At 34.4% G+C, this 13,690-nt stretch overlaps 1 protein-coding gene across 1 annotated transcript; it reads right to left on the bottom strand.

Annotated features, from left to right (window-relative positions):
- Positions 1–1,454: 1,454 nt before the first annotated feature.
- LOC122312385 (ATP-citrate synthase alpha chain protein 2) lies at positions 1,455–6,120 on the bottom strand. Its single transcript, XM_043126968.1, has 13 exons — positions 5,963–6,120; positions 5,659–5,765; positions 5,276–5,452; positions 3,926–4,087; positions 3,715–3,795; positions 3,533–3,584; positions 3,313–3,427; positions 3,096–3,177; positions 2,651–2,746; positions 2,438–2,539; positions 2,086–2,202; positions 1,879–1,995; positions 1,455–1,739 (listed from the first exon to the last, which is right to left on the bottom strand). Exons 2-13 carry the CDS (start codon positions 5,755–5,757, stop codon positions 1,668–1,670), a joined length of 1,272 nt encoding a protein of 423 aa, XP_042982902.1. The 5' UTR covers positions 5,758–5,765; positions 5,963–6,120; the 3' UTR covers positions 1,455–1,667.
- Between the last annotated feature and the right edge of the window lie 7,570 nt (positions 6,121–13,690).

Raw genomic sequence — 13,690 nt, forward strand, 5'->3', positions numbered from 1 at the left:
ATTCACATTTGTGATTTTAAATTAATAGAATATTTTATCATTATTTTGACTAGTAGATAAATAATTTAATGTGAAAATCTCTTTTAAATAAAATAGACAAAAATCAAAATATGTGATTTTAACTTTACCTTTACATAAGCTAATGAGAATGCTACGAAAGTTCAAGGAGATTGCTATAATTAGATAAGGTGGTAGCGCTGATTTGTCACTTACAAGCAAATCTTTCATCCAAATATACTCTGAATCCGATCAGTTAAAAAAATCATCGTAATAATAAAAAAAACTACTATATTTAGACAAGTTTTTGTACAGAAGGTAAGTTGTGTAAGACTCGGTTTGGATAAAAAGATATTTACATGTTATTTCATTTCATTTTATATTAATATTTAAATATTATAAATATAAATATTTTTTAATTTTAAATATTTAATTTTTTCAATTACGACTTTCTAAACTCTTGAACAAAATAAAAAAAATTTAATTTTTTCAAATTTCAATACACAATAATATTAAAAAATTATATTATAACAATATTTTAACTTTATAATATTTTTATTCAATTTTTTCTCTTTCATTTTTTAAAATTTCATAAACATCTTAACTCACGTCATTTTATTACTATTAACAAAATATTTCACTTTTATTAACCAAATATCAGGGATTATTCAGATCCATAAATCTGGGATTATTTGGATTCGTACCCGCTGGGGTAAAGCTGGTTACAACACAGGCGAGTATCCGGTTTTAACTTTACATTTTTTTAACTCTAGTTTTTGTATATGTAAAATGACGCCATTTCAAAACAAAAATTCTGTTTTTAAAAATAAATCACCTAAATACAAATATTTGGTTAAATACTCAGATTTATAATCGGATCCAGACGGATAACTACATGAATTCATCCAAATTTCTGGATTTTGAACCGTATTACAAACCCCCCCCCCCCCCCCTCCCCGCGCGCGAAAAAAAAAAAAAAAAAAAAGGGTCCAGATGCATTCTCTTATCCCTACCTTTACTTAGAATGATTACTTGTGCATTGAAGCTATTACCTTTTTCATTTTTTTAACCTCTATATTGTTGTTCACAGACGTTTCCAAGACCTATTCCGATTGCGAGCCCAAGAAGTTCTAGTAGTACGGCCTTATTTTAGGTCCAAAATGCTTGGGCTCTTCAGAAAGGTAAAAAGTATTCCTGCTGCCCCGGGCCCCCCCGGAGGGATTGGGTTTCGGATTGGGAGAGTTCAAATTAAGACATGGTCCACATTTAGATAATTTTTGAAGATATTTTCAAAAAGATTGGAAATTGATTTATTGGTATAGTTGGGAAATGGTCTTCCTAGCCAGAAAATCATCTTTCAAGGCATAGCGATTTAAAAAAATCAAGATTTCCCTTTTATCTTCAAAGTGAAGAGAGCTATTATTCTAAATTCACTCTCGCTTGGAAGATATATGTAGTAATCCATGAAAATCTAAGCTCTTTATTATGGGTAACACGTTACATCTACAATTTCGGACACCATTATTTTTGGCCTATTAGCATGCCAAATCACATTTTTTCTAAGGTTTCTGGTACAAGTGGAAGGAAGATTTTAAACAACAACAACTGAAACTTGTCACAAGAATGAAAAGTAAAATATAACAGGCACAAATCTGCAAGAATTGAATCGATTATGCAGCTGCAGTGATACATTCGATTGCCTGTTTGCATATTCCGGTCATTGTTGCGTCAGGGCCGTAAACCTATGAGAGAAAATATGAACATAGGCACTTAGGGGAGACGCTTTTCCAGATATGCTTATATACTGTCATGCTTTCAAGTTTCACGTTTTGCTGTTCAATATATTAACAGAGAGCCTGGGGGATTCAGCCATATTAGTACCTCTATTGGGATGCCAATCTGCTGTCCAATTGCCCGCATTTTAGCAAGGCCGCTCTGGTAGTTGGGACCCCCTCTCCTCACATAAATGTGCATCCTTGCTGCCTTAAGTTTCGATTCCTGATTTGTTAACATTCCATAACCAATTAGTCATACTATAGGCACAGGATTAGAGTGAAACTAAGCCAAGTTTATTTAGGTTAAACTCACCTTCTCCTTCAAGGCACGGATTATGCCATTAAATGTGGCAGCAACATCAGTAAAGTTAGCTATTCCTCCTCCAACTACAAGGGCTCTCTTACGGCCATCGGGATCAGAAGTTGCACACTGTAGAGGAATGATGAGATTATTTGGAGAGCCAAAAGGGAAGATAAAAATGAAATTCTTAAGGCGTGGAGGATAATGATTCCATCGTCATGATATCTTCAAGGGAAATTTAGACGGGAAATTAACCATGTCAATAACAAAGCTCAGGTTTTTTTACTTTTTTTTATTTTTTTTTAATTTTTTTTTTCATTTGACACTGACAAAACACTGAAAAGAGTAGCTGGTATGTCCTTACATCAATCACAACTCTGGCATACTGTAAAACTTCCTCTTCCTTGGGGGCTCCACTATATTCTGCATAGTTTCCAAGCTCAGAAGCATAGCCAAGATCTCCAACCTGGATTAAGCCATAACAATCAGCGCATAAGAAATTTATGCCAAGGTGAAGAGAAAAAAATGATAATGACAGATAATAGTGAGTTCTACTTCTAAACAAAGAGAACCATACCGTATCTGCATAGATGACACTAGCGCCTCCTCCAGCTACCATAGTCCAGATTCTTCCCTTTGGGTTTAAAACTGTGAATTTCAATGATGCACTTGTCTGCAAGCAGAAAAAAATAAATAAATTAATGAACTTACAAAAATTCTCATGACAAAAGCTAGCTATTTGATTAACTGAGTTGTCATGAAAAAAATCAACAAGAATAATGACCATAGAGAGAGAGATATTGAAAGAGTGAAAAATCCAAAAGCCAGGATGACTAGAAATGCCTTATCAGTTAGGATCATCATGTTTCTGGACTTTGATCCAAGCGTTAAAGCAGCAGACATAGTTTTATCAATGGATAAAAATCCCAAGATTCGTCAAGAAATAGAGATGAATAAAAGAAAAAATATTTTGTTTGATTTTGAAACAGATGTAAGATAGAGATCTAAGCCATCAATCCTACCTTTTCATCTAGTCCATGAATAAAGCTCTCTGTCAGACTCATAACTCTTCCAAATGGCATTGGGAATTCAATATTTCCCCACCTGCAAAATCATGTCATGCATGAGGCGAAAAAAGGTGAGAAGCTGTGCACTATAAGTATTAATTTCAAATATAAGTTTTGTTTTATGATGAGATTAAGAGCCAACAGAAAAAGTAACAAAGAAAATGAAAGGTACTTCTTGAAGTTCTTGAAAGCAGCAGTATCATCCAACTCGCCTCTCATATCTAAAGGATAAGGCTTTCCATTGACCAACGTGAAAGGATTCATCTCTAGGAAAGTGAAGTCCAGGTCTGGCACATAAAAACTTAAAATGTTAACTCCAGGCTTCATAGGCCGATAAATTTCATCTTAAAAAATCTAAGATACTATTGATCTGCAAAATATTTTGATTTTACCTTGAAATAGTGCAAAAACGCTTGTGATAAACTCCTCAATCTCTACCCTGATCTGGATGCCGAGAAAAATTTGTCAATAAAATCTCAGTGGAGCTAACACAAGTGTCCACAACCAGTAAGAATGAAATTCAAGATAGACATGGTTCCGACCACAATTGAATATAATCATCTACTGAAATTACCTCCAAATGAAGGGTTGCAACGAGTGGAGCACATAATTCTGAGGTAAGAGACACTCCTGTTGGGATAAATATAGTCTTAACCTGGAAAAAGTACATATATTCATTTCTAAATTATGAAACTCTAAGGATGAAACAGCGTAAGATGCAAAGAGATACAACAATTTAGAACATTTTTTAGAAGTATTTTTGAGTGCTGAATTGTAATAAGTACCTTATCCCAGTTCTCTTCTATGTCAATTCCTCCGCATTCCGAAAAGCTTAAGCTGTTACCAAGCCGCTCTGAGACGATGTTGAGGTAGAACTCTTCCTTGTGTGGGATAAAAGGTTCCACAATAAATGTTGTTATAGGTCCTCTGCATCCACCCATCTCCACCTGTAAACAAAATACATATAAATTAAGGGACAGGACGAGGGGGCTAGGGGGGCCATGGCCCCCCAGCCTTTGGTTTTGTTGTTTTGACAATATAAATGTTGGATACAGAGTAATATTATTTGCATTCTAAATACACACATATGACTAAAATTTAAGCCTGGCCCCTATTAAAATTAGGCTTGGTCCCAAAATATTATCCCAAGCGTTTGTTTTCAAAACCCACATCCCATTTAAATAATTAAAAGAGGTGACAACAATTAAGAATTAAATGATATTAATGCTTGGGTGTATTGGAAACGTGAATTTTTTCTTGTTTTTTATTTTTCACTACTTGATAGATATATTTAAAAGTTTTATTTTTCTAGAGAAAGAAAATAACTTCACGAATCATGATGACTACTTCATTGTAGAGCTCAAAATATATTTAATCTATTAACTTCGGAAAGTCAATATATATATATATATATTTTAAAATCTTAGAAGCATCTATTAATAATTCATTTAAAAAAAATGAGTTTCTTACCGCCTTGGATCTCATACAGAGAATAATTGTTATGAAATGTAATAAAAATTCAGTAATGGATGAGTTTCAAGACCTAAAATAAGGTAGTGTTCTATGTTGATAGTTAATTCAAGTTGAAATAGGAAACATATTGAGGAATTGAGAAATATCCTTTTTGAAAATGATAGGTACACCGAGAAACTGTACCTATTTTTACCGATCATGCCTTTTTTTTTTTTTTTTTTTAATTTTTAATTTTCGTTTGTTTATTTTTTAATATTTAAAAAAATACATAAAAAATGCTTTAAAAAAAGAAAAAAAAATTTACACAGTCGGTACAAATCCAGTGGATTTTCTCGGTGGCCCCAGCAGCTTCCTTTTTTTTTTTTTTTTTTTTTTTTTTTTTTTAATTTTTTTATTCATATTATGTCAGTACATAATAGATATGAGTTTCGTTTCATTACATTAAATTTAGTCTTAAATCGTTATTATATATATGTGTGTGTTATTCATCCTTTAGCCCCCCTCCTGATAAATACTCATGAATAAAAGATCCTGAATTCGTTGCATAGATTTATGAAAGACGCTCAAATGGTTAAAAGGACTCGGACTAATTGACGAATAAATGGTTCATGTAACACAGTTAATTAATCAAAAGGAGGAGAGTTAGCGAGAAAAGTAAACACCTCTTTGCCAAGACGCTCCTTGACGAAAGAAGCAACTTGAGCCAAATCCAGATTCAAGGCAACTAAACCGCTCTTCCCACGCTTTCCGAACAGCATATCAGGTTTGACAACCAGTTTCGTCGACAAAAGCCAAGGTTCCTTCTCCGCTAGCTCATTGAAATCGGTTGCTTGAGTGACCTGAGAATAAAAATTAGAAGAAACAACTCCTCAAATTTCAATAACGAAAAGAATTAATGAAAAAAATTTTTATTTTCATTATTTAAAAAAAAAAATCATTGAGCAGGACATTTTCCCAAACATGATCTGGGAATGAATTCCTCCATATAATTCAGGCGGGACAATACAAAAGAAGGTCGCATATAAAGCCAGTCTCCGCAACTCACTTGTGCGGATTTAATCGGTAGTTCTCTGCCGGAAAGCCTCTTGAAGTGCTCCTTCAACAATCTCTTGGAGTCGTACTCTCTGATCTTCTTGCGTGCCATTTCTTAACCTGTATATTAATCCACAAAAGCCAAACTAAGCCGTCAACATCCAACTTCATATTTAGATCATAACACACACACACCAAACAGATCTCAAAGGACAAGATCATTTGGGAATTAACACAAACATGAAGATCACACAAACAAACAAGAATGGAGCGGCAAACGAAGGAAAGCAGAGAGAACCAGACACTTCAAAAAGTACCGTTGAAAGGAGAAGCAGGGGACGCAGGGCTTCTTGTTTCTACACTTGTCTGATAGTCTGATCCCCGAATCCATGGCTTCGTTTATTTATAGTTGCCGAGGGAGTGCAGTTGTTTACGCATTCGCGCGTCACCTACCTACCGCCTTGGACCAACTCTTTCAAGTTTCTACCAACAAAAATGATAAAAACACAATTTATTTTCTCAATTTTCTCGTAATATTTAATACTTTAATAATTTTCTTTCAAATTTATTTAAATTTTAAAAACTATTTTATTATAAAAGTTGTTCATAATTATATTTATTTAAAGAAAAATATTTTAATCACAAAAAAATTATATAAAAATAAATATATAAAATAACATAATTTAATACGATACAATTATTTATAAAATAAATTTAACAAACCACGCGAAACCACGTAGGTTCATTTAAATTCCAACCACGACTACTACTTCAGATACTTTGTTTTATTAATTTTTCACTGTTATTGTTAAGAAAAGTCCACGTTCGCTAAGGTCCAATAGTAGGAACCTAAGAATCTGCTAAAATATTTGTTCATCTTAAGGAAACTAGACTGAGGATATTTGGAGTTCCTTTTTTATTTATTTATTATTTTTTATCCAAGCACTCAATATAATATTTTTTAATATTTGGAAAACAAAATGAATTAAAAAAAATGACTTCAACAAACACTTCAAGATAACAGATAGAATACAAAAATAAAAAAATAATACAAAAAATGACTTCAACAAACACTTGGAGCTTGCATTCTCGGATGAAGTAGGTGGACAAAAATAACTTCTCAACCAAGAAAAGGAAACAACTTGCATTCAAAATATGCATAAAAACCAAACACATTGGTGGTGGTATTAAAAAGAGCTACAAAACCAAGAAATGGAAACCAACAATAGTTGAAGGTCTTGATCAATTGGAAATAGATATATTAATTAGGAGTCATAAAAGCTGGATTGAGTCTCCAAATTCTTATTTGAAATAGATCATTTGAATTGAAATATTATACAGTATTTAATATTGTATATGTGATATTTATCTATATATATATATATAATATCTATATCTTTATAATTGAATGATCTAATTTGAGTTTAAAATTAGAAAATATTTCAATCTTGATGGTTTGATCGTTTCATTTTTCTGAATATGGCAGAATAATTTTGCTCACCTTCTCGGTGGAGCCTTGATCATTTATTTATAAACTGTTATCAAAGACAAAACATGATGTATTGTGTTGGGTTTTACAACTAGACTATATGTCTCTGAGTAATAAATTCCAAATTGTTGTAGGAATCCCTTGGCCATCAGTTTGGCTTTGAATCAATTTTACCATTTGCTTTGCTTTTGATGCGAAACACCTATTTTCACCAATAATATTTTGGGCAGCATTGGATGGAACTAGAGACCAAGTTCCATTTTTCAATAGTGCCTCAAATTCGACATTCATGACACCACACCACTCAGGTGATTTGGTAGTGGAAGAGTAGCAGGTGGGTTTAGCATCACAGACATTGAGGTCGTCAATAAGAGCTTTGGGAAGAGGGTAACGATTGGTGTCATTGGTGTTGGTTTTGGGTTTAGAGATGAGATCTTTTGATTTGGTTATCATGTCGTGGTGGGTTGGAGCATGGTTGGTAGGTTCGGTACAAGTTGATTGTGCCGGAAGGGTGACTGGTGAGGGAGAAGGAACAGAGTGTTGAGTTGTAGGTGAGAGAGCTGAAGTAATTGGGCTAGGTGGTATGTCATTATGTTGGACCAACATGGGAAACATTGCTGAACTAGGCTCAGGTTGAGGAATGGACTGTAACACGAGAATGGAGATAGCCCATAGGGCCTAGTTTTGATTGAGGAAGGGGGAGGGTTGGTGAATGGATTGAAATGGAAACACAGACTCTTCAAATTGGACATCAAGAGAGATGCCTATTTGAGGGTCAAAGAATTTATACCCTTTATGTTTTAAGCTATAGCCAAGAAACATAAAACGGGATGAGCGAGATTGAAGTTTGTGATGGTTGTAAGGCCTAAGATTTGGCCAACAAGTGCAGCCAAAGACACCTAGGATAGAGTAGTCAAGAGAGGTTCGAAAAAACTTTTGAAACGGTGAGGCATTCTGGAGGAAAGAAGTGGGCATGCAATTTATTAGATAGCAGGGTATTCAGAATGCATCATCTCAAATTTGGAGTGGGACATGATTATGATGTAAAAGAGCAAGCCCTGTTTTAATGATATGATGATGCTTACATTCAATGGAGTTATTTTGTTGTTGCGTATGTGGACAAGAAAGGTTATTGGTGATGCCAAGTGAGGCAAGCAAGGTGGATAGGGGTCGTTATTTACCTCCCCAATCAGATTGAAGCAATTTGATTTTGCGATTGAAGAAATGTTCCACATATGTTTGAGATTGAAGAAAAATATTTTTTAAATCACTTTTGCAAGAGTTTTGGTAAATCCATGTATATCTACTATAAGAATCCAAAAAGGAAACATAATAACAAAAAACTTTATTAGAGATAATGGGAGAGGGGCCCTAGGCATCACTGAAAATTAAATCTAAAGGTGTCGAAGCACGGTTACAAGATGCAGAAAAAGGTAGTTGTTTACTCTTAGAACTAAGACAAGCATAATAAGAAATATTAAGACTATCTAAATAGACATGTAAGTCAGTGAAGGGTAAAAGGTAAAAAAAAAAAGGACTCAACCATTGCCAAGAAGAACTCAAGGCATGGAGTAAGACCAAGAGAAGGGATCAAGGGAAACTCTTAAAAGAAAAAATTGAGCAGATTAAGCACTTACATGAGAGGAACCAGGGGGACCTATATGAGGAAATCAAGAATGTCCTACAAGAAATCAACTCCCTTATGGATGCTGAGAACTTAAAGTGGCAATAGAGAGCAAAATAGGCATGGCTCAAAGATGGAGATCGAAACACCAAGTATTTTCACAAGTGCTCAAGCCAAAGGTAAAGATAAATACCATCAACAGGCTACAAACACCCTCAGGCCATCCAACCCAGTATCCTCAAACTATTTGTAAAACCCTTCAGGATTTCTTCAAAGACCTCTTCATTTCCTCCCACCCAATAGGTATTGAGGATTGTCTGAACCCGTTGCAGAAAGTCATTACAGAAGATATGTACTCTACTCTATCAGTAGCATTCAATGAACAGAAGTCAAGGAAGCCATATTTAGCATGAATCCCCTCGAATCCCCTGGGCTTGATGGCTTTCTTGCCTTGTTCTTTCAAAAATACTGGGAAGCAGTGGGCAACCATGTCTATAAGGCATCCCTTGAGGTCTTAAATGGGGCTAAATGGGACAACACACTAAATGAAACACTCATAGCTATCATCCCAAAGAAGCTAAATCCAAGAATTGTCACAGACTTCAGACCTATAAGTTTATGTAATGTTCTTTATAAGATCATTGCAAAAACCTTGGCAAATAGGCTAAAAACAATCCTACCCAACATCATATCCCCCACTCAAACAACATTTGTACTAGAAAGGCTCATAACAGATAACATCATTGTAGCCTTCGAGTCCTTACATACAATGAAAGCTAGGCTGAAAGGAAGGGAAGGATATATGGCTTTAAAACAAGATATGAGTAAAGCCTATGACATGATTGAATGTGACTTCCTAAAATCTGTCATGAAGAAAATGGGTTTTCCAGCAGTCTGTATAGAGCTTATTATGAAGTGTGTCTCATCAGTATCTTACTCCCTCATTGTAAATGGAGTCTCAGCCTTTTTTTTGCCCTATTAGAGGAATAAGGCAGGGAGATCCCCTCTCACCTTACCTCTTTATTTTGTGCACAGAAGCACTCAGTTGCCTCTTAAATCATGCTGAGTAGAACAAGTTGATTACTGGCTTACCAATCAGAAAAAACCACCTGCATATTAACCACCTATTTTTTTGTAGATGACTCCCTTCTTTTTTTCAAGGCCAACTCCATTGAGTGGAGTCAACTTTACTCCTTGTTGGAATGCTATGAGAGAGCCTTTGGTCGTAGACTAAACAAAGACAAGACTTCCATCTTTTTCAACTCAAACACTAGAGTATAGACCAGGGACATAGTAACAAACATTGCTGGAATCTGTGGAACTAACTCTTATGAGAAATACATGGGCTTACCAACCCTTGTAGGAAGGTCCGGGTCCCAGTCTTTCAAAGGCATCATAAATAAATTCCAGGCGAAACTAAATAGTTGGAAAACTAAGCTCCTCTCTCAAGCAGGCAAGGAGACTCTTATCAACGCAGCCATCCAGGCCATTCCAACTTACATCATGGAAATTTTCAAGCTGCCAAGACAACTCCTCAATGAGCTTAACAAACAAGTAAGAGGCTTCTAGTGGGGACAACAAGCACAGGAGCACATGATTCATTGGGTCCCATGGAAACAGATGATGAAATCCAAGAAATCAGGAGGCTTGGGCCTAAGGGACTTTGAGCACTTTAATAGTGCTCTCCTTGCAAAATAATGCTAGAGGATCATCTCTTCCCCCAATTCTCTTGCTGCTAGGGTCCTTAAAGAAAAATACTTCAAACATAGCTCTTTCCTAAGTGCAAAAAGTGGGAATAATACCTCATTCCTAAGGTAGAGTTTCATCTCTGCAAAATCTTTGATAAAGGAAGGACTAATTTGGCGTGTTGGTGATGGAGAAACTATAGAGATCTAGAATGACAAGTGGTTCCCTCAACAATCAACCTTTAAACCACAGAGCTCAATCAGATTCCTCCCTTCAGACTCAAGGTTGCTATGCTCATTGATAAGACCTCGAACCAATGGAACTACCAACTGATTGAAGCCATTTTTGATAGAACAGAAATTGAGTTACTTAAGAGAATCCCCCTCAGTCCCTACCCCACCTCAAACAGAATGATATGGAAAGGCACCACTACTGGTACTTTCATTGTCAAGTCAGCATACTACCTGAAATCTGAGATGGAAAATAAAAAACATGGTCAATCCTCTAAAGTCATAATTGAAGCTATGCCCTGGTCTTTCATCTGGAAACTTAAGATCCCAAATACAAACAAGAATTTCCTATGGAGGGCCTGCCTAGATGCCATCCCCACCAAAGTAAAACTACACCAGAGAAAGGCTGCTGCTAATGAATCTTGCCCCATTTGTAAGCTCCACTTTGAAACAGTTGAACACGCCCTATGGAATTGCCCTTCTGCCCAAGATGTGTGGAGTCAAAGTAGAAAGAAGATCCAAAAAACTAGCCTGGCTTGTCAGTCTTTCAGGACCTATTGAAACTTCTTCTCGAAACATTAGAAGAAAAGGAGATGATGGAGTTTGCTATTACTGCTTGGAAGATTTGGAAAAGGAGAAATGAAGTGGATCCAAAAAGTCAAACTGCTCATTGAAGACCTCAACCAGATTTATCAACCTGTTCATAAGTGCTCTTCTACCTCCAATGCTCACCTCAACTGGGAAGCTCCCCCCACTAGGGAAATTGAAATTTAACTAGGATGCTTGTTTGGACAAAACTAACTGCATGGTTGGAGTTGAGGCTGTTGTACATGACTAGGAAGGAAAGGTGCTAGCCACCCTGAGAATGAACCATACTCTCTTCCTTGACCCTTTTTCTAGCTGAAGCTTTTGCTATTTTCCAAACATCTATGTTCCTAAAATCACTAGGGTGGCAAGATGTGATCATGGAGGGTGATTCCTTACAAGTAGTCAATTGTCTCAAGTCCCAAATAGATATAGACTCTTATGTAGGTGTATTGATCAGAGCCACAAAAGCAACGCTAGACTCCTTCACTGTATGGACAGTCAGACATATTAAGAGAGCTTGTAACTCCATAACTCATGCTTTATGTCAAGATGCACTAAGCATTAGTAATAGCATTACATTTGTTGATGCTATTCCCTTTCGTATCCAAACTTTGTTATAAATGAATGACAACACGATGTTTCCCTAAAAAAAAATTTTCTTTTTTTCAAACTTTCAAACAAAAAATAAAAAAATAATTCAAAATTTTCAAATCCCTAAATAAAAATAATATTAAAAAAACTATATTATAATAATATTTTAATTTGTTGAATCTAAGGTTTCAAACTTTGTGTAATTATATATCTACACATAGATTTTGATGATAACAAATGAATTCAAAGAATAAAGGAGTCTCAAGCTCAAGTTGTTTACATAATGAAGTCAAGCACATCAAGGAAACAAGCATGAGTAAGAAGGGAACAAGTTCACATTAAAGTCATAGAGTAATGTTGTAAATCTCTTAAAAATTTGAAATTATGATTAAGGCTCAAAATTAATATTTTATCATAAAGCATTAAAATACATTTTCCACATGTGCATGAATATTTTCAAAATTAAATTTGAAAATTTTGAAAGATGATTGATTGTCATCTTTCACATGTGCATACCTTGATTAAATGGTTGGATTTTGAAAATATTAAAAATTATTGATTGTTATCTTTCACATGTGCATGTTTTATTTGAATATTTTCAAAAGTGATTGATATTTTATTTTTACTTATACAAAAGATAGATGTTTTTGTTTGAAATATTTAAAAGTAAAGTGTGCTCCTTTTGTCATATGCAAAAAGTAAAAGATTAGGTTTGAAATATTTGAAAAGTAAAGTGTGCTACTTTTGTCATATGCCAAAAGTAAAAGATTAGATTTGAAATTTTTGAAAAATAAATGATGTTGTCTTTGACAATAGAAAAAGAAGAGTCTTTTATTTGAATTTTTTTAAAAAGTGAATGATGTTGTCTTTGAAATGTGAATCTTTTTAAATTTGAATATGAAGTCTTATATGCCTATAAATAGATCATTTGAGAGTTTCACATTTACAACATCCAGAGTATACAATATTCATTCAAAACTTTCATTCTCTATTTTCTAAGCATTGAGCCTTAATCCTTATTCATTTTGAGAGATATAGTTTGTATTGTATTGTTCTTATTTCACTCATTGAGGAGTGTTTTCTGATAACCTACCCACTATCAGCTCTTGTATCAGTAAAAATGTGTGTATAACCCTTGTGCGTGTAGAAAATGCCTTACACAGGGAATAGTTGAATCATCACGTATAAGGTGATTGTAAGTGTAGAGGGTGTTCTACACGGATCCTTTGTAGCGGTATTGTTCAAAGGTGTAATAGGTTTCTATCTCCACCTGAAGGAGGTTGAATAGTGAATTTGAGAATCCTCAAGGGGTAGCTTGAGGCGAGGACGTAGGCACTAGGGCTGAACCTCGTTAACATACTGAGTTTGCTTCTCTCTTACCCTTACTCTTTATATTTATTGCTATTTCGTATTTTGTTTATATTTTATATTGTATATTTGATTTATAATTGTTATTTTTTTAATACAACTCAATTCACCCCCCCTTTGTTAGTCATCTGGGCAACATAATTTTATAATATTTTTTATTCATTTTTTTTCTTATTTTCCGAAACCCTATAAAATATTTTGTTATTACTATTTACAAATAATTTCATTACTATTCACAAATTCTTATCCTATCTCACTGATCCTCAAGTTTGTCTTTAGAGTATCTAAGATGAACTCTAAATAGTAATAAAAATATTAATAAAATAATAATAAATAATTTATAAATATTAATTAATCAATTTAAAAATATCTAAAACTAATTATATTCTCAAGCACACTCGGAATTAGCTAGGAGTGTAAAAAAAACCGATAAACCGGTAAACCGGACCGAACTGGACCAAACCAGTGG

The sequence above is a fragment of the Carya illinoinensis genome, chromosome 6 (genome assembly GCF_018687715.1).
Source record: "Carya illinoinensis cultivar Pawnee chromosome 6, C.illinoinensisPawnee_v1, whole genome shotgun sequence".
NCBI classification, from domain to species: Eukaryota; Viridiplantae; Streptophyta; class Magnoliopsida; order Fagales; family Juglandaceae; genus Carya; species Carya illinoinensis.